Source organism: Vicugna pacos, chromosome 8 (genome assembly GCF_048564905.1).
Source record: "Vicugna pacos chromosome 8, VicPac4, whole genome shotgun sequence".
Classification (NCBI taxonomy): domain Eukaryota; kingdom Metazoa; phylum Chordata; class Mammalia; order Artiodactyla; family Camelidae; genus Vicugna; species Vicugna pacos.
The window spans coordinates 71,881,890-71,905,817 of record NC_132994.1 but is presented as its reverse complement, the minus strand read 5'-3'; the positions used below and the strand labels follow the sequence as shown (position 1 = coordinate 71,905,817).

The 23,928-nt window shown below is 36.5% G+C and overlaps 1 protein-coding gene and 1 non-coding gene across 4 annotated transcripts; both read right to left on the bottom strand.

Annotated features, from left to right (window-relative positions):
• On the bottom strand, positions 1 to 23,764 carry WTAP (WT1 associated protein). 3 transcript variants are annotated; one of them, XM_031679910.2, is made up of 8 exons: positions 23,564 to 23,764; positions 16,674 to 16,711; positions 14,308 to 14,363; positions 11,588 to 11,646; positions 10,425 to 10,552; positions 7,497 to 7,675; positions 2,503 to 2,657; positions 1 to 1,264 (listed from the first exon to the last, which is right to left on the bottom strand). In XM_031679910.2, the coding sequence occupies exons 2-8, from the start codon at positions 16,701 to 16,703 to the stop codon at positions 681 to 683; spliced, it is 1,191 nt and encodes a 396-aa protein (XP_031535770.1). In that variant the 5' UTR covers positions 16,704 to 16,711; positions 23,564 to 23,764; the 3' UTR covers positions 1 to 680. The 3 variants fall into 3 exon arrangements, with proteins under 3 accessions (XP_031535770.1, XP_006197751.1, XP_015102051.1); XM_006197689.4 differs by lacking the exon at positions 23,564 to 23,764 and adding an exon at positions 23,234 to 23,434; XM_015246565.3 differs by lacking the exons at positions 1 to 1,264; positions 2,503 to 2,657; positions 23,564 to 23,764 and adding exons at positions 6,465 to 7,277; positions 23,234 to 23,434.
• TRNAS-GGA (transfer RNA serine (anticodon GGA)) lies at positions 17,927 to 17,998 on the bottom strand. The gene has a single exon. It is a non-coding gene; the product is annotated as a tRNA-Ser (tRNA).
• Positions 23,765 to 23,928: the final 164 nt, after the last annotated feature.

The window sequence follows — 23,928 nt, the reverse complement described above, 5'->3', positions numbered from 1 at the left end:
TAAGGAGTTACAATAAAAATCTTTATTTAGGTTTGGTCAGTACAGGTAAGATATACTGGAGTCACAGAGCAATATGCATTAACAGGATACAATAGTTCATAAAAACTGAGTAACTATGCACACAAATTTCTTAAACATTCAGTCATCTAAAGAGAAAATGCACAGATGTATGGTGGAAAAAACTGTATCTAACACTGAAACTACTATAGGACTCCATCAAAAGTCCAACTTTTAGTGATAAAACTACTGTACTGGGCAAACTTGGCAGTCATAAACCCACATCTACTCTAACAAGTCTGAATGGTGCGTAAGTATAGTAACAGCAGGAGTAAGAATGCCCTCACACAGCACAGGATCTAGGGCAGACAGTTATACAGACATCATTGTGTTATACTTCAAGGAAAGATTTCCATTTACAACTTCACATTAACTCATATAAAAATAACTTGACCCTACACAAAATGTCCTTTTAGCAACATTCAAAGTAATTAACTGTTACAATTTCCAGAGTGGCAGAGATATTGAAGCAAAGGAAAAAAAAAAAGAAAAAAGAAAAAAGGAAAGGAAAAAAACACACCCCCACAAAAAAGGCAAATTGTGACGAAAGTAAGCATTAATTTTCTGGACAGTATCCTCTCCCAAATTAAATGACACTGTATAAAAATTTGCTGGAAAAAATTTTACAAAATGGAACCCTGTACATTTACACTTGAGTCCAAGCCATTCTGAGCGTGGCGGGAACCCGCAGTTCGGTTACCTTTCCCACTCACTGTCTTGTCCTCTTGAGGGTCATGACTGGAGTCTGTGTCATTTGAGTGGTGTGTGAGAGAGTTTTCACTGCCCGTGGGAGAGTCTACACTTTCATACCCCGCACTGAGTTGGTTTACGTAACTACTACCTCCTCTGCCAGTTCTCTCCTCTGAGCCGCTGGAGGCCTTATTACCGTTCCCTGGAGAAGAAGGAAAGTCATCTTCGGTTGCGTCCCCCTCCCTGTGAAAGCCAGACCCAGACGTCCTCTGCCGGGAGGAACTGCCGTTGCTTGGTCCGTTGGCCAGACGACTGCAGTCTTTACCTGCGGCCTCCGCCTGTCCTACAGGCTCAGAAGACGCAGTCCTGCTGGTGCTCGGGCCTGGGGCTTGAGACTGCTGCTGTTGGTACTGAGCCAACTGCTGGCGCGTCTCCTTCAGTTGCTGCTGAAGAACTAGAATGGTACTCTGCATACCCTCTACTTCTTCGTCAAGTTGAATGATGAAGTCATTCAGTTCTGTGCAAAGGAGAGTCAAACCTACTTTAATATCTCTGTAACACTTAAAAATATTTCTTAGTGCCTGCACAAAACCAGGCAGGCAGTAAATGTTTAAGTAAACAAATACAATTCTAAAATCACAAAAGAGTATTTAAAAATTCTGCTTGGAATTTTAAAACAGCCATTCAACAGAGTTTGCTTTGGGGGGGAAGGCAAAAGTTTAAAATAAATATACTAAAGCAACCAAGTTTAAATTGATTCAAACCATCTCACCATATACAACTGGTTACAGCCCATAAAATCTGCTGCACACCTGTTTACCTGCGGGCCCACATGTCTGGCCCCTTACTCCTCACCCTCCTAGCCAGCATCTTCGCTCCATAGTAGCTTCGGCCCCTGGGCAAGTACGGGCCCTACTCTAATGCTCCAAAGAAGCCTATGCTGTAACCAAGGATCATTCCACATGGAAGAACAAAATTCAAAGACAGTAACTCTTGAAAACTGATAAAAATACATGTCTATTGAGTTCTACAAAGATTTTCGGGGAGGGGGTCCTTTACTACTATACAAAATCTCCTATTTATTGTTTTTACATATAGTAAGGGCTAAGAACTATTACTTTAAAAAAGCAATTTTAAAAATACTATTTGACTACTGACCTTCTTTGCAATTAACTGTCGGATACACAAATTCTCAGTTTAATCTTCAGAGGTGGGACATCTACCTCACTATTAATTTTCCTCACAAAGGAGAAACAGCATGGACACAGCCATACTTGCCCAACATTAAAGGGATGGCAGCTGACAAGTTCTGTTGTCTTAGCAAACAACCATCACATCTTATTCACTAAACAGGATCTTAAAAGGTACAACCAATTTTATCTATATTTAGATCACTGGAAATAGCCAAGTACTTCACTTACAGAAACTGGTTAAATGAAGATATATATTCTCCCCCTTTTAAGTACTAAATAAAAATTTTACAGTTACATAATGTAACAGGCTTTCTATCTTTTGCCAAATCCCACCCCCCTGAAAAAAACTTATGAAATTTGCATAATAAACAATTAGGAGTGGGGGGTGGTTACTAAAATGAAATGGCTTTGTTTTCCTGCCTCAACTGGAAACACTTCAGTTAAAATTTTATAGAACCACTGGCAGAGATTAGCATATACATACTCTACTCTGTAATATTCATGCCTGGCAGTACTTTAAAGCCAGTGCAAAGTTAACCAAACTTTTCAAAAAACCCCTTACCATCCTGACTGCTTTTAAGCTCCTCACTATATTTCTTCTGTAAAGCCAACTCTGCTTCAAGTTGTGCAATACGTCCCTGGGACAGCTGCCTTCCAAGTTCTTGATTCTCCTGGATAAGCATTCGACACTTCGCCATTAACTTTTTGCCTGTTTGGCTGCAAAGGAAAGAGCCATTCATCACAAAATGAAGACAAAACTCTCTACAACCTTCTTTGCTTGCAATTACTATAGCAACAGATATAACACGTACAGAACATAACTATGGCACAGCAGATGCCTCCCTATAATTACCATCTTCTTTTCCGGAGCATGTCCATCTTGTACACTTCAGTCTTTTGTCAATACAGCAGCAAAAGTAAGATCTAAAGAAGTACCTAAATGGGCACTGTTTGTTTCTATTATGTTATTAATTGATTCCCTATTTTTATCCCAAATTATAATTTGAAATAGAAACAGGCCAATTAATTAACACACATTTCAGATATACCAGTATTAATAAAACACTGAAGTACTTAGCTTTATGGAACAGAGAGGTTCTTGAAAAGGTAAATGCAACATCAATCACAAATGCACACTTCTTTAATACTTAAAATATGAAAAATCAGTACCTACAAATATATAAATGAATGAGAGTATATTCTTGCTAGATTAGCATTTATAAGATTGCCTCTTTTTTTTGAGGGGGGGATAGTTAGGTTTAATTTTTATTTACATTTAGAGGTACTGGGGTTGAACCCAGGACCTTGTGTATGCTTGCACTCTACCACTTGAGCTATATACCCTCTCCCCTTTATAAGGTTGCCTCTTAATAGGTAGTTCTCAAAGAATGTTTATTGCACTAAGAAAGGCCTGTTCAGTAGTTGTTTTTAGAAAACCTTAAGACTATTTCTATTCATCAATCCCTTATTAACTTCTTTATGTGATATGAATACTTTTGAGCTACCTTAAAACTGCTTTTGAAAATTTAATATTCATATGTTATTTTATCCATGTTGTAAAAGATTATCCTTGAGACACAAAAAGATCGGGGTTACTTATCATGAATAATGCAAACATCTAAATATCTGCCAAATTAGGAGTGCCATAGTTTCAACAAATTACTTACTAACTGCTAGTGCAATGTACTGTATGCATATACACAGCAACTGCAAAAATGCAATCCAGGTTCATCCTATATATTACTATCAAGGATGAGATGAAAAATAAAGAAAAAAAAAGGATGAGAGGCATTTTGAAGTAATGTATCAGGCAAATGAAAGCTCCATTAAGAGACTTAAAAAGAATAGAATATGTCAGCAGAATTTTTAATAAGGTCATTCTGAATTTTACTCCATCACAAGAATATCAAACTATCCCTATCCAAGTCTCAAAGATAGTATCACAATTTTATACTTAAATCAGAATCCTTTAAAAGTGACCATTTCTATTATTTTTGATGAGGCTAAAGAAAAGTAGTAGTTTTACTGAGACGCTGTTACTAGTGCTTTTGGTTGCATTTTTTGCAAATGCTGCGCACACACTTTTTAAATGTTTTAAAGTGGGGGCACTTTCTAAGTGATTCTCATTCTCTGGCTCAGTGTTGCCAGTTTCTTTTACCAAAAGCACATGTTGTAGTCTAATATGATTCAAGCAAATTTGTAATAGAAGTTTTCCTTACATAAATCCTGGGTTACTACTGCTCAAGGGAGACTCAGATGAAAACCACAAGTCAGCCATGATAACAGTTTTATTCTGTATATAGCAACTATATTAGCCTATATTCCTGTTCATGGCTATTATAGCTCCAGATAACCCCTAACTCCTATGAGCACCCTCAGACTTCAGATACTACTGAACAAGAGTTTAGAAATCAAATGAGGAATTAAGACACAGGCACCATTGTCAAAGACAGTGGTGTTCCTCCCACTTATGCTCCCACTTTTTTTTTTTCCCGAAGTGTATAGCATCACTGTTTACCAACTAACCTGAAAAACCTTTTATGTGAATTTAAAAAAGGAAACTAAAAAATCAGTAAACTAATTGTGACCTGATTTAAGCTCATATAAAATATCAAAAATTCTTTATTATTTTAATGGAGGTACAGGGGATTGAATCCAGGAACTTGTGCATGCTAAGCATGCACTCTACCACTGACTTGTATCCCACCCTGTAATCACAAATTCTAATGCCAAAAATATTTCATTTATATTTTTATAAATGCCCAGTCTAAAATAATCCTATCACTTCTAAAATTAGTAATTACTAAAACAAATCTTAACAAAACTGCTCTTTAAACATTCTGTAATTTTACATCATTTTACTAACTGTCATGTAAAATATGTTGTTTATCACACCACAAAAAATGGTAAGAATCCAATTACAATAACTTGTCTTTGGAATAATTTCTTTTAATTACAAAAAAAAAAATCCAACCCACTCCTCTAAATCAAATAACCCACAAAGAAAATGTAATAGGAAATAGTTTAAGAAAAGGATTTATAAAAGAGAATGGACACTGTACATTGCTTTGTTATCAAGGTGAAGGGAGGCAGGGTATTTGAAAGGTGTACACACCAGTACCTAAATGTTTAAATGCAAACTGAAAATTGTCAAAATATTGCAGTATATCCCTCTAAATGCTCTAAAATAGGTGCACTGTCACGTGTATGAAATATTTTAATTAAAGAGGACCACATAATTCAGGGCATCTTTCTCTCTCAAAATTAAAACAGAATAAAAAAGTGAAAAACAAAACAAAAAGCCCACAACCCATTCTATTTGAATTATACCAGAGTATTGACTGAGCATTATTTATTTCAAATTAATACTGGATTTATAGTACCTGAGAAACTCTGGCTTATAGCTTAGTTTTACAAAACAAAAATCCATTTATAGGTAATTAAAATAAATTATGATTCATTAATACAATGGAGTAACCCTCACTTTTCACCTCCACCTTTCTTCACACTGTTTCAATTTTATACGTGTTATCTTATTAATAAAAAATAATTTAATAGTAAGAAGGAAAAAAACCTACCTCAAAGTTACTGTTATTAAGTGGCAAAGAAAGACCCTGGCTAAATTTGAGTACATGTTAATAAATACATTTTATGAATTATTTCTTGACCTACTAAAAATACAAGGCCATTTCTACTGTGATCTTAAATGGCATAAAATATACACAAAAGCCTTAATTCGGGCACAATCAACTAATTTCAAACAGATTTGGTTACTTACCCTCCAACCCCCACAAATAGTGAGATTTTTAGAAGCGGATTTCTTGCTGTAAAGTCACACAAACCACTTCTTCATCCCACCCTCTGCCCCACAATCAGTTCCCTAAAGCACAGACATGTAAGATACTTACAATTGATTTGAATGATTAAGAGAACTTAAGTCACCCTTGTTAAAACTGTACTTAAACGTTGGGACAATCTGGAACATTTATCTTCCACTCATCTTAGACTCCATTATCACCAAGTGAAAATTCGAATTGGTGACTTAAAGAATGATCTGACGAAAAAAATTCACCTCCAGGATTGGATGGAAGCATGAAGAAAATAATGCCTCATTTATCTAAATGATCAAATGAATTTGCTAGAAATGATCACTATACCTTTTTTTTTCTTCCCCAATTCACAAAATGTCTCACTTAGGCCAGCCCACCGTTCCAATACATTCTGTCCCCAATCTTCTGGCAGGCACCCTGTGAAGCTGTCCCACATTACTTTCTACTGCAATATCCTGGGACAAGGTGTCAAAAAGTAACAAGTGTCAAGTCTCCTTGTCTTTTATGATACCAGCTGGAAAAAAGTAGGTCTTTAAAAAAAATGAGACACAGAGCCTTTTCCTTGACTTTGAAGAGCACAGCAACAATTTTTTCAAAATCAATCTGCTCTCCACAGCCCCCCCAAATCAAAACGTTAGAAGTACAACAAAATCATCATAGTAATCCTTGAACTTAAAAAAAAAAAAACCAACTATTTCAAGGCACATTTAATTTAATATCAAGAGTGCAATACAAAAGGCCCAAATACAATGAAGGAACACATTCCCCCATTAACACCAACGACAATGCTCTTTCAACATGTGCCTGTTGAATGGAATGGGGATTTAATAAATTTCACTACTGAAAAAAATTACGCAGTGAGTCTCATCACAGCCAATAACCTTATACAATCTAGTCGTGAAATGAGTGTTTATAATGCTTCAAACAGTTTAAATCTGAAGTTTGATACCACACCATGTTTGTACAGTCCTCAATAAGATTATCTACAGTATTAGCAACCATTCAAAGAACAAACCATTGAGTAAAACCACATTGATTTAAGGCTCAATCAAGTAATATAGAGCCCCAAACTAAATGGTTAAATATATGAACTACTTGTACTTATTTGATTCTCATGACTATTAAGTTGGTTCTTAGCAAATAAACCCTTTAAAGGCAAAATTCACCTTGAGTTTTGACCCAGAAGTTCAACAATAATCACGAAGTCCACAGTCTTATTGGCAAAACTGATATACAGTGTCTCTAAGTCACTATGCTCAAGGTTAAGAGCGATGCATATTCCATCTTTACATTTTACTGAAATTTTACATGTTCAATTCATGATTTTAAATCTCTAGGTTTTCATTCCTCCAAACTGTCTGAAGACACAGTGTGCCACAGACTTAAGACTTCTGTTTCTCCCTCTATTTTCTTCAAACAGAAACATTTCTCAAGTGTCTACATGTTCTAGAAGGGGAATTTTTCGTAGGTGGCCACTTCTTCGGAATAGTCCGACGCCATCAGGCCTCTGAAGCAAGGGGAGGGGGAAGAGAAAAAAGCTGAAACACAAGGTTCATCTGGTAAGTTTTACATTAACCATTTACAAGCTGGATAGTATAAGAATGTGGCTTTTTTGGCTCAAAAAGTCTGAGTCTTGGTGTGGAAACGAGTACTTGGCTGTCCCACCACAGCTTTCTCGTAGTGGGACTGTCAGGGAAGTCTTGACTGGGGAGTATGATTTGTTTACCTATCAGGCGTAAACTTCCAGGCACTCAGTTCATTTTGGGCTTGTTCCAGTTTGTCTTTAGTCTGTTCCAGTTCACCTTTCATTTTTAGGAAAAACAAGTTGATCGCTGGGTCCACCATTGTTGATCTCAGTTGGGCAACGCTAGGCTGCTGGACTTGCTTGAGGTACTGGATTTGAGTCTGTGCAAAGCAAAAAAACCAATTACTACCAAATCAAAGGAAACATACAAGATGGGATAAAATCTGTTTCATTCAAGTCCCTCCCACTTTGGTCTTAAAATCTTCTTAAAAACAACTATTTAAAGGCATCCATGTAGGAATGAATAAAGGCCATCTGATTGCATTCTGTATTGGGAAACTTTAAAGAGACACGTTTATGACCAAAATAGTACCCCCTTCATCAGTGTTCTATTTACTAAAAATGCTGATACCCACTGGAAAAAAAAGCCAAGTTTAAAATATTAATTATATAAGAGTACAGCAGTTTACTCATTCAAATCTGTGCTTATGGGAAATTACTCTTTACAAGACCCCTAAAAATGCACCAAATACAAGATTATAACTTCTAATATATTTGCATTTCTAAATTTCAAAATATATAGTACTTACCTATTTACATGAGTTGACATTACAGCTTTATAAATAGCACCTTAACCCAAAGTTAAGCGTATATTCATTTTTTCTCCCTTCTGAGTACATTTGAATCACACCTTTGTAAAGCTAGAAGGTGACTGACCTGGTCCAAACTGCTTATTTTTGAGAGATTAAATAAGCCAATTGTCCAAGGATACAGTCAGTTCAGTGCCAGTACTAGAACTAGAATTTTAATTCTCAAGCCTCCTGACTCCCAATCTAGGATTTTTTTCACCACACCAAATCCCTCTACTTACATATGAAACCTTCAACTTCAACTTCAATTGTACTATTTACTAGCACACTAAAAATACATTTCTAAAATATGAAATAGTTTATTAGCATTAAATGCATCACTTTCTTCACACCCAAAGTAGATAAGAGTTCAAGATCCTCCTCCACACTAAGCCTTGAATAGGATTAAAATGAACATTTCCTAGGCAGCTAATTCCTACCATAAATTTAGTAAAAGAGACAAATATACTAACCAGATTGGGAGTATATTTAATCACTATTTTTACTGAGCAAACAGAACTGATTTTTTTTTAGCTTAAGGAGATTTTTTAAAGTACCTCATTTTAAATAAAGAAGTACTAATTTTAATTCACCGTAAAGCCAATTTTTAAGGTAATTTAACAGCAATAAACATGTCACGTAGTATATATCATGCACTGCTATCACTAAAGAAACCACCACGTTAACACCAACACAGACATATTTAAGTTTACGAAGTGAACTACCCTCTCTGCTACCTATAATCTTGCCACTTCCTGTGGTTCTGTCCCTGCTGCCCTTCCTGCAAAATGTCACTCTGTGTTCTAACTGAAAGAACAGTGAGTTCTTCAGGTGAAGAGGAGAATTGTAAAAAATGTGGCTGGAAAAAGTTAGGTTGTAGTTGAAAACAACCTTAAAATCTAGGTTAAGGTGACAATAAGGGTGATGAGGCATCACCAAAGGTTTTGATCAGGCATAATATGGTCAAAACTGCCAGCGTACATGGGACAGCTAAAGAATCACTGAGGTGAGTCAACAGCACATTCTGTCTATGCAAGTGTTAAGCAGTACCTGGACTAGGATGTCAAGAGTAGGACTCAAGAGAGAAAGAACTCAAGACACACTGGTGCTTTGAGACATCATCAGCACCATCCATTCACACTCTACCTACCAGGTGCCAGCCCTTTGAATAAATGGTAAAATTTAGAATCCTAAATATCACAAGAATTAAACAGTTTTTTGAGACCGGGCACCTGAGAGGTAGTACTCACACCATTAGATGTGAAAATGCTCAGAGAAAAAAAATTGTGGGGGGTGGGGAGGGAAGTGAGATAGACGTTACAGGAAAAAAAAAACAAAACCCTTAAAAGATAAAATGTTGGTGAGACCTCTTAGAACCAAGAATCAAGGTTTTAAAAAAAAGCCAAAGGTAGAAACGTGGGAATGGTCAACAGTTGAAATAGGGAAAATGAAAGCATACGAGGGGAGGCTACTCGTCAGCAAAGTAACAGGTAAAGAAGTCATTTTGAAAAAGTGAATGAAGAGAGACTAAAGACTTATGCAAACGTGGACAATCTCTGCACAAAAAGTGTAAGGGCTGTGAGTGAGCCCTAAAGATCATTTTACTGGTGAGAGAAGAAACAGAACTAGAACGCGCCCCATATTAGCCTCCAAAAACAAGAATATTGCCTTAATGCTTTACATTTTAATAAAGTTATCAAATGGAGAGTACACACAAAAATTCAAGAAAATTTTAGCTTTTAAGATTAAAAACAACAGGGATAGAGCTACCTCTATTTTACGTACTCAACATAAAAGAAAGGGCTAAGACTGTCAAAGACAGTGTAAAACTGAATCTAAATTCAACCAGAGCTAAATGATCAAATGTGTCACTAGATTTCTACACAGACATGGCAAATAGTATAAATGAAAGATGTCACAATTAAAAAGACATGGTAGAAACTGCTGATACTAAGAAAAATTGTTTTATGCAAAGAGTAAAGATAGCAAAGGAGAAACTAATTGAACAGCGTGCTTAGAGTAAATGCTCCTTATACTCTCAGATATCAGATTACTTAAAGGTATCAGAACCAATACACTAATTCTTATAAATCATGGAAATTTCAAAGAATAACTTAAAACTTTTGACTTCTTGGCCACAAGAAAATTATCTAAAATCTAATTATGAGAGGTTGTCTATCTAGTATTAAGTATATAAAATTAGCTTAATACTAGTTAATACATGTAATAATGTGAACCCAAACTCATTCCTCAGAAGACTTAAAACATTTGCAACACTTACAGTACACTCTTGCATCTCCTGCTCCTTGGTTGCTAGGCGCATTACAAGGATGTTTTCCCTGCGTGCAGATTCTTGCTGTTGCTGCTTTAGCTTTTCTTCAGACTCCCTTAAGCCAGTTACATCATTGGCTGATGATTAAAAAAAGAGAAAAAAAAAATCCCAAAACACTATGAAATAGTACTTCAAGATCAAACTGAACTAATCAGAAGTAAATTCTGATTGCCGTTGTCAAGGACAATAAAAACCACTAACTACTTTTATTAACAAGGGAATTTGTTTCTGATCCTGAGTACTCTTTTGGGGAGGGAGTGGTGTTACAGTGGTTCACAACCACCTATTGCTAGACAGAATCATGTCGTTATAATCTGATTTGTTCCCAACAGAACACAGGAAACTTAACTATTTGCATTTGTTTATACTATACAGTACTCACAAAGTCCTGATTAATATTGTTTTTAACCTATTCAAAATAAAAATGCCCATAACTGCATGGGTAATTATTACTTTAAGCTTCCATAATGTTAACTTCTATGGATTATAACAATGTCATATAATAATTGAAATTTTAGGATATTAAGCTTTCTGAACTTGGAAAACTACTGGTTTTTATACTTACAAATAGTACATTACTCTAACTCAGTGAAAAGTGACAGACTAGAATGGTTTGAAATTATATACTTTATTGAATTATTTTCAGCAGATTTTGAAGAATCCACAAATACACTGCTATGTCCTACTATTAAAATTTAAGCTATCATAAATTTATCACTGGTTGCTTCTACATTCCTCCCTTCCAGACTAATAATTCATGCTTCACTTCAAACTTCTCTATGGAAGGGACAGATCAAGAGAAGTTTCAAGCAGTTGTCAGTTTCCCTGTCTATGCTCTCTCAGAACCTTGTACATAATTCAGTTTAAAGTCATGCCATTACAGGACGACTGCATGTCGATCTTCTCCAATGACTGGGAACTCCTCACTCAGAAGAGAGATCATGTCTCATTCACCTTTCTATTGCTTACCAGCCAACGCAGCACCTGGACATGATTCTTTAACAAAATGCTTGAATAAAAATTACTTAGTAAAATCAATTATCCTGTGTTTACAACAACTATCTAAAAGAAAATATTCATATAGTCTTTAGGAAGCTAAAACTCAAACTTACAGTTAAGATCTGTGTATTTGCCCTCCAAAGCTTGCACGTATGCTTCATACTGCTTCCACCTAGAACAGAAATAAATCCATTAGTTCTTACGTTGAAATTGCTTTTATTACATACAAGAAAATCACTTTAATACTGAGAATTCCACTGCATGAATTTTAAGGCCTCTTCCATTTTGAGATTATAAATCTAGTTTAACTTATAATAAATTAGTCACTTCAAAATTATTCCTTCTCAACTTATAGGAATTAGCTAAGAGGAAATAGAGAAAAGTGTTCTCTGCTGAGAATATACTGTCGCTCCCGTGGGTCAGATCACACACTACATAGGACTTTGTATCACTGGCGGTCAGCACAATGCATGGATTACAGAAGATGACTGAAAAACTTACTACTACCTTCAGATATGCTGGCCACCTCAAACAAAAGGCATTTCAAAAACATACCTAATTATAAGGGACTGAAGGTTTTCTCGGCTCTTCTGTGAAAATACTCTGTGACTCTCTCCAAGTAAAAAAAGGGGAGAGAATATACTATTTTTTAAACCATACCTAACTGGCAGAAACAACTTGCATAAATGCCATATGCTATTAGAGTATGAGGGGACCTTTCTTCCGTTATATTCCTCTACCCTCAAAATATAGGCCGTGTTAGCTACTCCTGGCAATTACTGCAGTTAACAAACTTTTCCCAGTCTTATGCTCCTGGAGAGTAGCCTGTATGCTATCTTGCTTACTGAAGAGCCTTAATTTCAAGCTGCTCTTCAGTTAGAGCTAATCAAAATTTACTTGGATTTTAGAATATACTTTTGTAATCTTAAAACCTTAAAAACTTTGACAAGTTTGCCATGAGATTTATTAATATTACAATATACTGAACAAAAAAAATTCCATAATGTCGAGTTAATCCATTCTATATAAAGACTAGGCCAAGCGCATGCTTATTTTCGGCCTCTTACCACCTAGGACACAAACAGAAGTTCATTCAATGTTTGGGAATGAATAAAGGTGTTTTGTGGAGGCTATTTACTTATGTTAGAGGAACGGAGAAATATGAAAGTTTAACCAAAAACATCCTAACAAGAAGACAGGAAAAAAAAAAAAAAGACCAATTAAATAAGCAGCAGTTGAAAATCACCAGGAGAATTAATGAGGAAACAACTCACTTAAAAATCATAAATGAGAACTCCTTAAAGAAGTTAAACTGACCTCAAGAATATAAACTGCACCTGATTTTGAAAACTTAAAGGTAATTTAACATCAAAAACTGATTTTTAAATTAAGATTATAGTACTGATTCTGCCCCCCTGCAGTTAAATCAGGGGAAAAGACTTCCCATAATAACTGGAGGAATTATCTAAGAAAGGATAATAGGCAAGGAGTGTACCATATCAGAGGTACAGAGAACACAACATATCAGCGGTAGTATATCACAAGTGTTTACCTCTGCAGGAAAGGGCAAGACTATTTTAAAATACTAAGTATTTGGGGGAGGGTATAGCTCAAGTGGTAAAGCGCATGCTTATTAGCATGCAGGAGGTCCTGGGTTCATTCCCCAGTACCTGCTCCAACTGCAAATAAATAAACCTAATTACCTCTCCTTCATAAAAACAAAAACAAAAACAAAGCCAAAAGACAAACAAAAAAAAACTAAGTATTTAAATTTTATGTGCAGGAAAATAAGGGAATGCAACAGAAAAACTGTCCTATGCATGAGATTAGGGCAAGTATCAGAAAGCATGCCTGCAGCAGAGCAGGAAGCAGGAGGCTGGGAAACTACAGACCCGACAGAACAGTGGAGCATGTCTTCTGTGCTTCTCTGTCTTACAAACCACCTTTTCTCGCCCCCATTTCCAATCTGCTAAATTTACTCAGTTCTTGAAGTAAAAATTCCTTGAAATTTCTAGAGGAAAAAGTTCAGTGACCTTGGCAAAGGTATATAAAAAACATTCATTTTACTTTCATCTAAAAGTTATCTCATAAAAAACTTAACCATAGTGATAAAATGTAGAAATAAAATATTTAAATTGTAAAACACAAAACATGTGATCCCATCTTCTGATTTCTTATATTTAAAAAATGAATAATATAATGCTGTACTTAATCTGCTTTAGTAAGACATAACAGAAACTCAGAACTGGAAATAATCTTTTAAAATAATTTAATCCAATTCCTTTAACCTAAGAAAAGAAAATGAAGGATATAAAGTTAATGAGCTGACCAAGGTCCTAGTTATGAGAAAGACTAACTTTGCTTCATCAGTAAATAATGTATTTCTTCCAAGAGAAGTGTATCCTTAAGGACTGCAACTATTTCACATGTTAAACAGGAAAAAAAAAAGCCTACATCAAAACAAGTCTATTATTTGTTAAACTGAAAGCTGACAGTAAGGTCTTTCCCCATAGCAAGTTAAACACATGAAGTACAAATGCTTTTAAAGTTAAAGTTCTGAATATTTTTCCTCTACAAGAAAAAAATTCAGGTTACTTGTCAGTCTAGAAGTCACCCAAGCTAGTGCTTTTAGCTCTTTAATGTATCATGCTTTCCTCAAAGTTTATATGATGAAGAAACAGGCCATAGGAAAGAGGTTCAAAAAATACATTAAATGATTTGAGGCTGTATTAGCATTAAAAACAAACAATATCTGACAAAGATTAACAGTATAGAATCACAACATAATGTCCTATAGAAAGACCTTTGTATTTTTGTTAAAAGAACATTTTACCTTAAAATTAATTCATCTCGTGCCATAACTTTGAAGTCTGTTTCACTCAGCCGAACCTATAAAGAGAATTAGATACAAACTAAGTGCTCCTTCCAAAAATTTTAAATATTAAATACCACTGTCACCTACATTCTTATTTTTATGAAGATAGGATCGTAACTTTTAATCCCTCACCTGTTGGTTTCTGTTATTAGGAATTCCTTTATTACCGAAGACACACAAAGTCCCTCCTAAAAGGAACTCTGTACTGATATATGGAACACTTCCAGAGTCTGAAACTTAAATGGCTCACTCAGTACATATTATGATTAAAAAACTTACTTGTTTAAAAAAGATAGATTATTTGTTATCTTTAAAATGGGCATCATTATTAGGGAAATGCAAATTAGAACCCAGTGACTATATTACACCCCTACTAGAATGGCTAAATAAAAAATTGTGGTAACACCAAATATTGGATGAAGATGGAGAGAAACTGAGGATGCATACACTCCTGGTGAGAAAGTAAAACGGTACAGCTGCTCTGAAGAAGTTTGATGGTTCGTTTTTAAAATAAAAAAATGGATGTGTCATACAACCAGCTGTACTCTTAAGTACGTATTTCAAAGAAATGAAAATTTAATTTTCACACAGAAACTCGTACACAAATGTTCAAAGCAGCTATACTTGTACTAGCCAAAAATTGGAAACTACTGAAATGTCTTCAACAGGTCAAACTATGATACATCCATACCATGAAATACTATTCAGCTTTATTGCTGAAAAACTATTGATATATGCAACAACTTGGATAAAGCTCAAGGAAATTATGCTATGTGAAAAAAAAAATCTCAAGGGATACTTAACACGGCACAATTTCATGTATAAGACTTTTGTGAATTGGCCTAATTATAGAAACGAAGAAGTGATTAGTGGTTGCCAGGGGATAAGGACAGAGTGGGAGGGGATGGATGTGACTATAAAGGAGTGGCATAAGAGAGGCTTGCAATAATGGTTTAGGTAACTATTTTGGTTATAATGGTGTTTACATTAAGTTATAAATGATAAAACTGCACAGAGCTACATACATGCAGAATGCACGTATAACCGGCAAAGTCTGAGTAAGCTCACTAGATTGTACTAATGTCAAGTTCCTGGTTTGATACTGACGTTATGCAAGATGTCTCACAGTTATGCAAGATGTTAACATTCAAGGAGGCTGCGTGAAGAGTACACAGTCCTCATACGTTTCTTTGCAACTTTCTATGAATCAATAATTACTTCAAAATAAAAAGTTTTTAAAAATGGGCGTAATATTCTAGTGAGCTGAAATTGCTTTGTAAATTGAGAAATATTAAGTGTTTTTTCTATACCAAAAGATTGTAAAGCTGAAGGACCACTCCTACTTTAATACAAAATTAAAGATTAATTTCTCTTGTAAGATATTAAAACACTTTTTCTTTATAAAAATATTTCAAATTGCAGTATATACCAGTAACATGGTATTATCAGGAAATAGAAAAGGGAAAATCATTATACCAAAATATATTAAAAGGCTAACAAAGCACCCAAAAATTCTCAAATTAAATCAGTTTAACTCCTTATTTTCATGAATAACTGACTTCAAAACCTACTTATGACAAATTTCCACAACATTTATTATCTAACTATAGTGGAAGCTACATGTCATTATGCATCTGTAAAAACCCATAGAATATACAACATCAAGAGTGAACCCCAATGTAAACTATGGACTTCGGTTGATTAATAGTGTGCCCATGTTGGTTCACTGATTGTACCAAATATGCCACACTGATGAGGGATGTTGAGGGTAGGGGAGTATGTATGTGTACGTGGGGAAGGCTTATGTGCAAACTCTGTATTTTCTGCTCAATTCTGTTGTGAACCTGAAACTGCTCTAAAAGAATAAAGTCTACTTAAAATATATATATTAAAAAAAACCAAAAATAACTTCAGAGTAAAAGGTAGAATCTAAGAACCAATTAGCTGTAAACCTTTTTTGAAAAAATAAAATTGCTTTTGCTTCACAACCAAAGGGATTTAAATTAGGAAAAAAAAAAAGTTAACTTGTCATCTCCTGTTTTTGACACTATTTGTAGTTACATAGCTGGAAATATTCATATGAAAAGGCTACAAGATCATGTGGATATTATTGTAATGGAAGTTTTCTAAAAGCTGAAAATATTCTAATAATGTTACATATTAGTTACAATGTCTAACATTATATACTTACAATGCTATTACTGGTACAAAGCAAGGGAGTAAATAAGCAAATAATATGGATAGTCCTTTCAACTCTGTACTTCCAAAAAAAAAAAAAGTGCTTAAAAACTACTTAAAAACAGAACAAAACAAAAAAACCAAACCTTTTTGGGAAGAGGTTCCTCGTTGGTCATCTTGAATCCTAGAAAAAGGAATAGAAGAGATTCAGCTTATTTTCTTCCAGTTAAGGTAGGGAACAAAAAATACTGGCTTTTTCAAACCAATTTATTACTGAACTCAGTTACGACTGAATCATCAGGCTTTTTTTTTTTAATTAAAATACACCTTTTAGACTAGTTTTAGATTTACAGAAAGGTTGCAGAGATATTACAGGGTTCCCGTATACTCCATACCCAGTTTCTCCTTTGTCAACACCTTACGTTATGGTTGTTACTGGGTTTTTTAAAAAACATTCTTATAAAAAAGCTGATTATTATTTTTTAATATTACCATAAAAAATTGAGAGAGATATAATTTTTCAATGCATTCTTACAAGAGCCCTGTGAAAGACAAATCTTGCAGCAGAACTGATAGGTTTGTGCTTAAGTCAGATGCCGGCATCTTGCTGAAAGGATAATACCAGTTGCTACTAAGCCTCTCCTTTTATAGAATGATACTGTTACAAGGTTGAATCTATCATCATGATGAAAATTCACTATTATATAATGCATACATATATGTATAAAAAGAAATGTCATTTACACATTAATAAAAATATTCCTGCATTATTTAACTTCATGTTATGGAATAATCTGTAACTCAAAATTAGCCTCTTACAAATTTACATAATTTCACTTAGTCCTGTTGAAAACAACAGGTTGATGACAGAAATAGTCATTTACTTTATTATGCTTACTGAAAACACTTCTGTTACTTCCTAAATTCAAATTTAACAAAGAGACAAGCTAATTTCATTCCTAGGTATCATTTCTAATAGCATAGTCACCATTATTCCCTCATATCTTATTTTAGTTTATGTTACTTACCCATACTTATTACAAACTCCAAACTATTAAAAATTTAACCAAAGAGAAATAAGTAAGTCATGGATATGTAATGTACAGCCTGGTCACTATAGTTAATACTGTATTATATACATTTGAAAGCTGCCAAGAGTCAATCTTAAAAGTCTTCATCACAAGAGAAAAAAAACATTTTTTTAACTATGTATGGTGACGGATCGTAACTAGATTTATGTGGTGATTATCTCACAATGTATAAAAATACCAAATCATTATGTTGTATACCTGAAATTAATGTTATATGTCAGTTACACCTCAATAAAAAAGTAACTTGACCAAAGAATTTATAGCATAAAACTGAATTTTAAAAGCTACTTGATTTTATTTCCCCTTAACAGAGGCACTGGGGATTGAACCCAGGACCTCATGCACTCCAAGCACATGCTCTACCACTGAGCTATATTCCCCACCCCTCTATTTGACTTCTTACCAACTGAGATTCTTCACAAGATTATCTTCCAATACAATTTTTTATATTACATACAATTCCACCTCTGCAAGTCAAACATTCTAATCATACTGTCATTAAACCCCGATTTTCAGATTAGGTACACTGAGTTGAAGTAATCAGTACATATTAGGGGAAAAATTATATATTGATCATATCACAAATTACTGGCTTAATTCTTCCCTCTTTGGTAATCTTATCATTGGCTATAACAAACAAAAACTTGAGTATATATTATTTGTTTTTGAGCTGATGGAACTGATCAAGTTTCTCTAACCAGTCAACACCTATGAAGACATTATCCTATTTCTACAATTTAAAAATCTGTGTTTTATTTTCTTTAAACTGGTCCCTGCCTACTTGAAGCCCCTTATTACCCAGTTTATAATCTCTGTTGCAAGTTACAGATAGCTGCTTAGTGACCATCCTAACATGACAGTTGTGAATCCAATCATTTGAGAAACAAACCCTCACCATGTTTACCTCCACAGAATCCTGACTACTTCTCTGTTAGCATGGTTTTAATGTGCACCCACTCTACTAGACTGCAACCTCTTGGAATCCACAAATCAAGTTAACATGTTCTTAGGCCTTCCCATTTGTCCAGAGATGAACATAGTAGGTACACGTCAATGTATCTGATTAAAAAAAAAATTCTAGAAAAAAACTTGAACTTGTAGACATACTTAACTAGTATATAAATGTGTAACTATGTGTGTCACTATTCTGATTAAATTCTTCTAAAGGCTTCCCATCTCACTCAAAATTGTGCATGCCAATCCCTTGCTAACCCCTCATTTAGGCTTTTTCTTCTCAATTCTTATTACCACCTGACACTTTATACACTTACCTGCTTCTTCTAGTTAAAACATAAGCTCCACAAAAGAACTGTTTCATTCACTGCTGATGCCTCGGTAGGCATCCAAACATGATAAATGAAAGTATGAACAAGTGTATTTGCTTCAGTTACTGTAAAATTTTGAGAATAAATTCAATATAACATGTACTGTGTTAGAATTCTATGAATGACGGTTTGAAAACAGCTAAATTTACCACTCTGAATACGTAGTCCACCTGTTACCTGGTTCCTAGGCACCCTAGCTAAGAATTTTGGCCATAAAACTTAAATATCATGGATGATGTTCAATTTAAATTCCAGTTTTTTTAAACTAGTACATGCTTCTACAACCTAACACTTCCCCGGTTTATTTGTTCATGCTTTTCTTAATACATAGTTATTCAGATTCTTAACGGAACATTAAAATAAACTTAATTGCAAGCTTAATTAGTAACAGGCTAAACTGTTTTTAAAGGGCATTTAAAGGGCTGGGAAACACATGAAGGAAGTTCTAATAACTTGGGTTTTCCAGAAGAGGATGGCAAACTTTGAAAACAAAAAAAAGCAGCCTTTGAGCCTCAGTTTCCCCATCTCAAAAAGGATTACCACCACCAAGGCTCAAAATTACTGAGCTATTTTTGAAGATAAGCAGTATTTAGCATAGTGACTGACACAAGGTAAGCGTTTTTATTAGTTTCCTTCTTCTGGTGGGGGGGGAGGCGCCTCCCACCACAAAAAAAGACTTCAATCATTACTTCTCAAAGAATCTGAAGAGAGAATTCACAGGTTGAGGATAACGATCATAACATGTTCCTGTTTTTGTTTGTAAGACCTGCAGTAGAATTCTTGGTGACCTCCAATTTTTAGAATTATGAACAGCAAGTTATTCCCATTTCTAACACTGGCTTATGCTTTTTCCCTTTTAAAAAGTTTGATGATGGGTAGATTTTAATTACACATTGCTTAGAGGGTATCTGGATTTTCTTTATAAAATAAATGTCTAAATTTGTAATGAAAGTCAAGAATAAATACAAGCTTTGTATATATGTTCGCTTTTCACACGTTATGGAATGTGTGACTTGAAAATCAAAGCATAAGCACTTAGAAAGAAATCCTCCCTTATGAAAAATCAATCTTTGGTTGAGATAATGACTTAACAGTTAAATGGACACTGGCAAAAGGCAAATTAGAACAAGCTTAAAATTTGAAAAACATCAACAATTCAAATATATAATCAAAATAGAACCTGGTTCTCAATTCTGACTTTCACATTCTACATGTGCTATGAAATGTATTACTTCCCAAAGCACAACCGACAAGCACAATAACCATCTAAAATCAATTCTAAATTCATAAAGACAATGGAGATTTGAGGTTCTTATAACAATCTATTCTCATATCAGGAAAAAAGAATGAAATATCATTTGGAGTTGAACCTTGACTCTTAAAAGGAAAAAATGAATATATACCCAGTGCTATGAATCACTTATTCAATAACCACAACTTTTCAAAGTCAAAGTTAATCCCTATTTTCCAGATGATGAAAAGGGTTATGAGCCATTAGGTGATTAGCTCAGATTAAAACAACCATTAATTTAAAAATGGGAGTGTTAGGACCCCAAATTCAGTGCCTCTCAAAAGTTGGTAACCCATGAAGATGGATAATTCTCCCACTCCTGCATCCTCAATGATGATTAAGCTTAACTACCTAAGGTAGAGAACACAGAAAAGCAAAATAGAAAAAATTTAAATCAGCCAATTTGGCTACATTTTAGCAAGAAGATTGGTTAAAACACGATTTTGTGTTTCATGTAAAGATTCGTTATCCACATGGGTAATTCAGAGCTAATACACCTCTTAAGCTTAGAGTATCAGAACCACCATCTACTCTTGATGCCTTTACACTGAGAAACAGCTTTTGATGGAGAGTTCAGTTTTGATTGGCTAGGTGCCTAGCATCCCAGATCCTAGTACCTTCCGGCCTCTTAGTAGTATGATCTTAAGTCACACAACTCCAGGTCTCCTTTAACATATTGATCGCCACGTCAACCAAATCTGGGTGACAGTTGTGTTTCCTCACGGGCACCCCATCCAGAGTGGGAGATCAACATGTTAACAGAGAGGCAAGCAACAGCCAACACAATTTCGGTAAGAAAAACATGTACCTCCCTGAAGCTAATCATAATTAAACCCAAGAAACTAATAATCTGACATGGTACTACCCATGGCACTAGTAGAAAGCGTACTAGTTAGGAATTGGAAGATAAACTTTTCTTAATTTTGTTAACAACCATGGGATCTTGAGCAAGTCACTTTCTCTGGACTGTAGTCTCCAAACAGCAATGAGAGGATTCCAATTCTGCCTGCCTCACAAAGTGCTGCAAGTCTCGATGCTTTAAGTGCTATAAAAATGCTATACAAACAAAAGGTTATTTCAAGTAAAATACTAGCATTAACATAAAAAAGTTTTAGTGTGTATTTAGGAAAGATTAAAGTAAACTTCACCAACTACACCGTCCAGAGTTGAGAACGCTTGTTTATAGCACAGAGTTCTAGCCTGATGCTCCACCATTATATCCAACGGGATATTCTGTTAAGAGTATTGAAGTTTTCCTCTGATAAGCTTAGTAACAGAAAACACTTAGAGACAGAAAAGTGAGAGATAATGAAAAAGAAAAAAAAAGAAAAACAAGAATAAAGCCAAATACTAGCTAAATCTTGGTTGCTAAAGGATCTAACAGAAAACTTTTAAGAGCAAGAAAAACTTTTTTTTCAAGAGCAAGATAATGTACAATCACATGAAAATGATCAAGACTTCTAAAGAGTATATTCAAGGGTATTCTATACTACATACATACAAGACTATAAGAGACTCGGAAAGCTGTAGTGTACAGTGCAAATGTAATTATTACAACTCTCATCTTCATGCTATGAGACTACTACGGATTTTCTGTATCATATATATCAACTCATTTCTGACAAATACTCAGAATTCAATTAGAAAAGCTAAATATGATGAAGTTCTATAAATAAGCTAAGAAAAAATACCAGGGACACACTTTTATTATTAATGTTGCCCTTTGGGACTTGGAAATTTAGGTAGTTTGCCTAAGTTCCGCCACTGTGAAGTGAAAATACTGATCACTTAGCTATAGCTATCTACTTAAGATAATGTAACATCTGAACACAGCCACCCAAACCCTTAAAATCTAACCTCATCTTTATCACAAGCCGCAATGTCTTTCCCAATTTCTAATGTAATTTCTTTCCCTAACATTCCTAATCAGATGCTACTGAATGACATATAATTAAGTAAAATTTAAGCATCCTGGAAAGATTTTTGCAGTAATTTTTTACAGGGGTTTAAATGTCTACAGTATGTTTATCTGCCACAGAAACCTTAAAGGTCAAAATTTTAAAATAAAAAAACCCTGTAGATAATCACTTTGCCCTACACCTGAAGCTAACACAACATTTTAAACCCCCAATACTTCAAATAAAAAAAAAGTGGGCGGGAAAAAAACCCAGTAGAACTGTGGTGACAGACCTTTGGCTTCCACTTACCTTCCTCAGCAAAGAAATTATAAATAAATTCTGAGATGGAAAACTAGATGGACAACTCAGAACTATAATACGCTCATTGAAATACTTCTCTGTCTCGGGCAAAAAAAATCATTTCTTACTTTAAAAACATGGTTATTTAGGATTTTAACATAGTCCTTTGGAATCAAATATCCAACCTGACTTCATCAAAACAAGAACTTGGACTTTTCCACTATGTGCTCCATACTGACTCATGAAATATGGTTTAAAAAATTACTAAGTCTTACAGGGATCCAAGGTGAGATTTTAAAATTCCACGAGAATCTCGAGTTCAATAAATATACATACATATTTTGACCAATATGCATGCATTTAGAAATGGAAGTCTACAAGGGAACGCAGCTGCAGTAACAGCCTACTGCGCGATGAGAAATTTGGTCAAAGAACGTTGCTTCCCGTCCCTTGCTGAGCTAGTTGGTGCCGCCAGTCCTCGGGATCCGGCCAAGAGGGGTGGGAGCCGGGGACACCGAGGCGGGGACAGGACGCGCACCGAGGGGGCGGCATCCCGGTGTCGCCGGCCCTCGGGAGCGCCCACCTCGCTCCGGGGCCGCAGACACTGAGGTAAAATGGCCTCGGGGCGGCGGAAGTGTCCTCACAGGCGGGAAGGTGGCGCGGCTAACGGGAGACCGGCGGGTCCGGGGACCCCGACTCGTTCTCCGTGTCCTGTTCGCCCCTTCCCGGCCGGGCGGCCGCGCCTGAACCCTGGGGACCCCGAGGTCCTCGCCGCCGCTCTGGTCGGCGGCCCGCACCTACCTCTCCAGACGGAGGCCGCGCGGGCGCCGTCCAGTCACATAGGCCGACCCTGCACCGCCCGCTCGCTGCCCGGCCGCCCGACCGCGTTGCCGCCGGCCCCGGGCTCCTCCTCCCGCCGCAGCCCCGGCGCTCCCCTTTATTTGAGGGTCTCGCTGCCACAAAATGGCGCTGAGGGAGGAAGCGAGGCCCCGTCGCCCCACCCCCTCCCCGCTCCTCCCGCCGCCCCGCCCCGCCCCGCCTCGCCCCGCCCCTCGCCGCCCGGCCCGAACGCGCGGCCGCCAGCGCCCGCCCGCTTCTCCGCCCCGCCATGTTCGCGCCCGGCCCACTCACCGACGAGCCGCCTCCCGGACGCGGCTGCAGCCACCCGCCCGCCAGGCCCCGCCGCGGGAAGGAAAGGCGAACGGAGGGCGCCTGATGGAGGCCTCGAGGCGCCAAGGGAGGAGCTGCGCCTGGTGGCACTCCCTGCGGCCGCCGGAGAGCTGCAAGCTCGGCGGGGGCGGGGAGGGAAGCGGGCCGCAAGGAGGGGTGAGCCGCGAGGTCGCAGGTCAGCCGCGAGGCATCACGGGAGGGGCGGCGGGGGTCGCGATTGGCCGCGCTGGGCGAACGCGCTCGCCGGCCACCTGCGGCTGCGGCGCGGCCTCTGGCGGAGGGATCTGGGCGAAGGCGGCGCGTGATTGGCCGGCTGCGGTGGCGCG

Coding starts and splice junctions, on each gene's coding strand:
- WTAP (XM_031679910.2), bottom strand. CDS start 16,703: ATGACCAACGAGGAACCTCTTCCCAAAAAG. Junction 10,553..11,587: donor CAAATACACAGATCTTAACT/GTAAGTTTGAGT, acceptor TTTAATCATCAG/CCAATGATGTAACTGGCTTA. Junction 1,265..2,502: donor GCTTAAAAGCAGTCAGGATG/GTAAGGGGTTTT, acceptor TCCTTTGCACAG/AACTGAATGACTTCATCATT.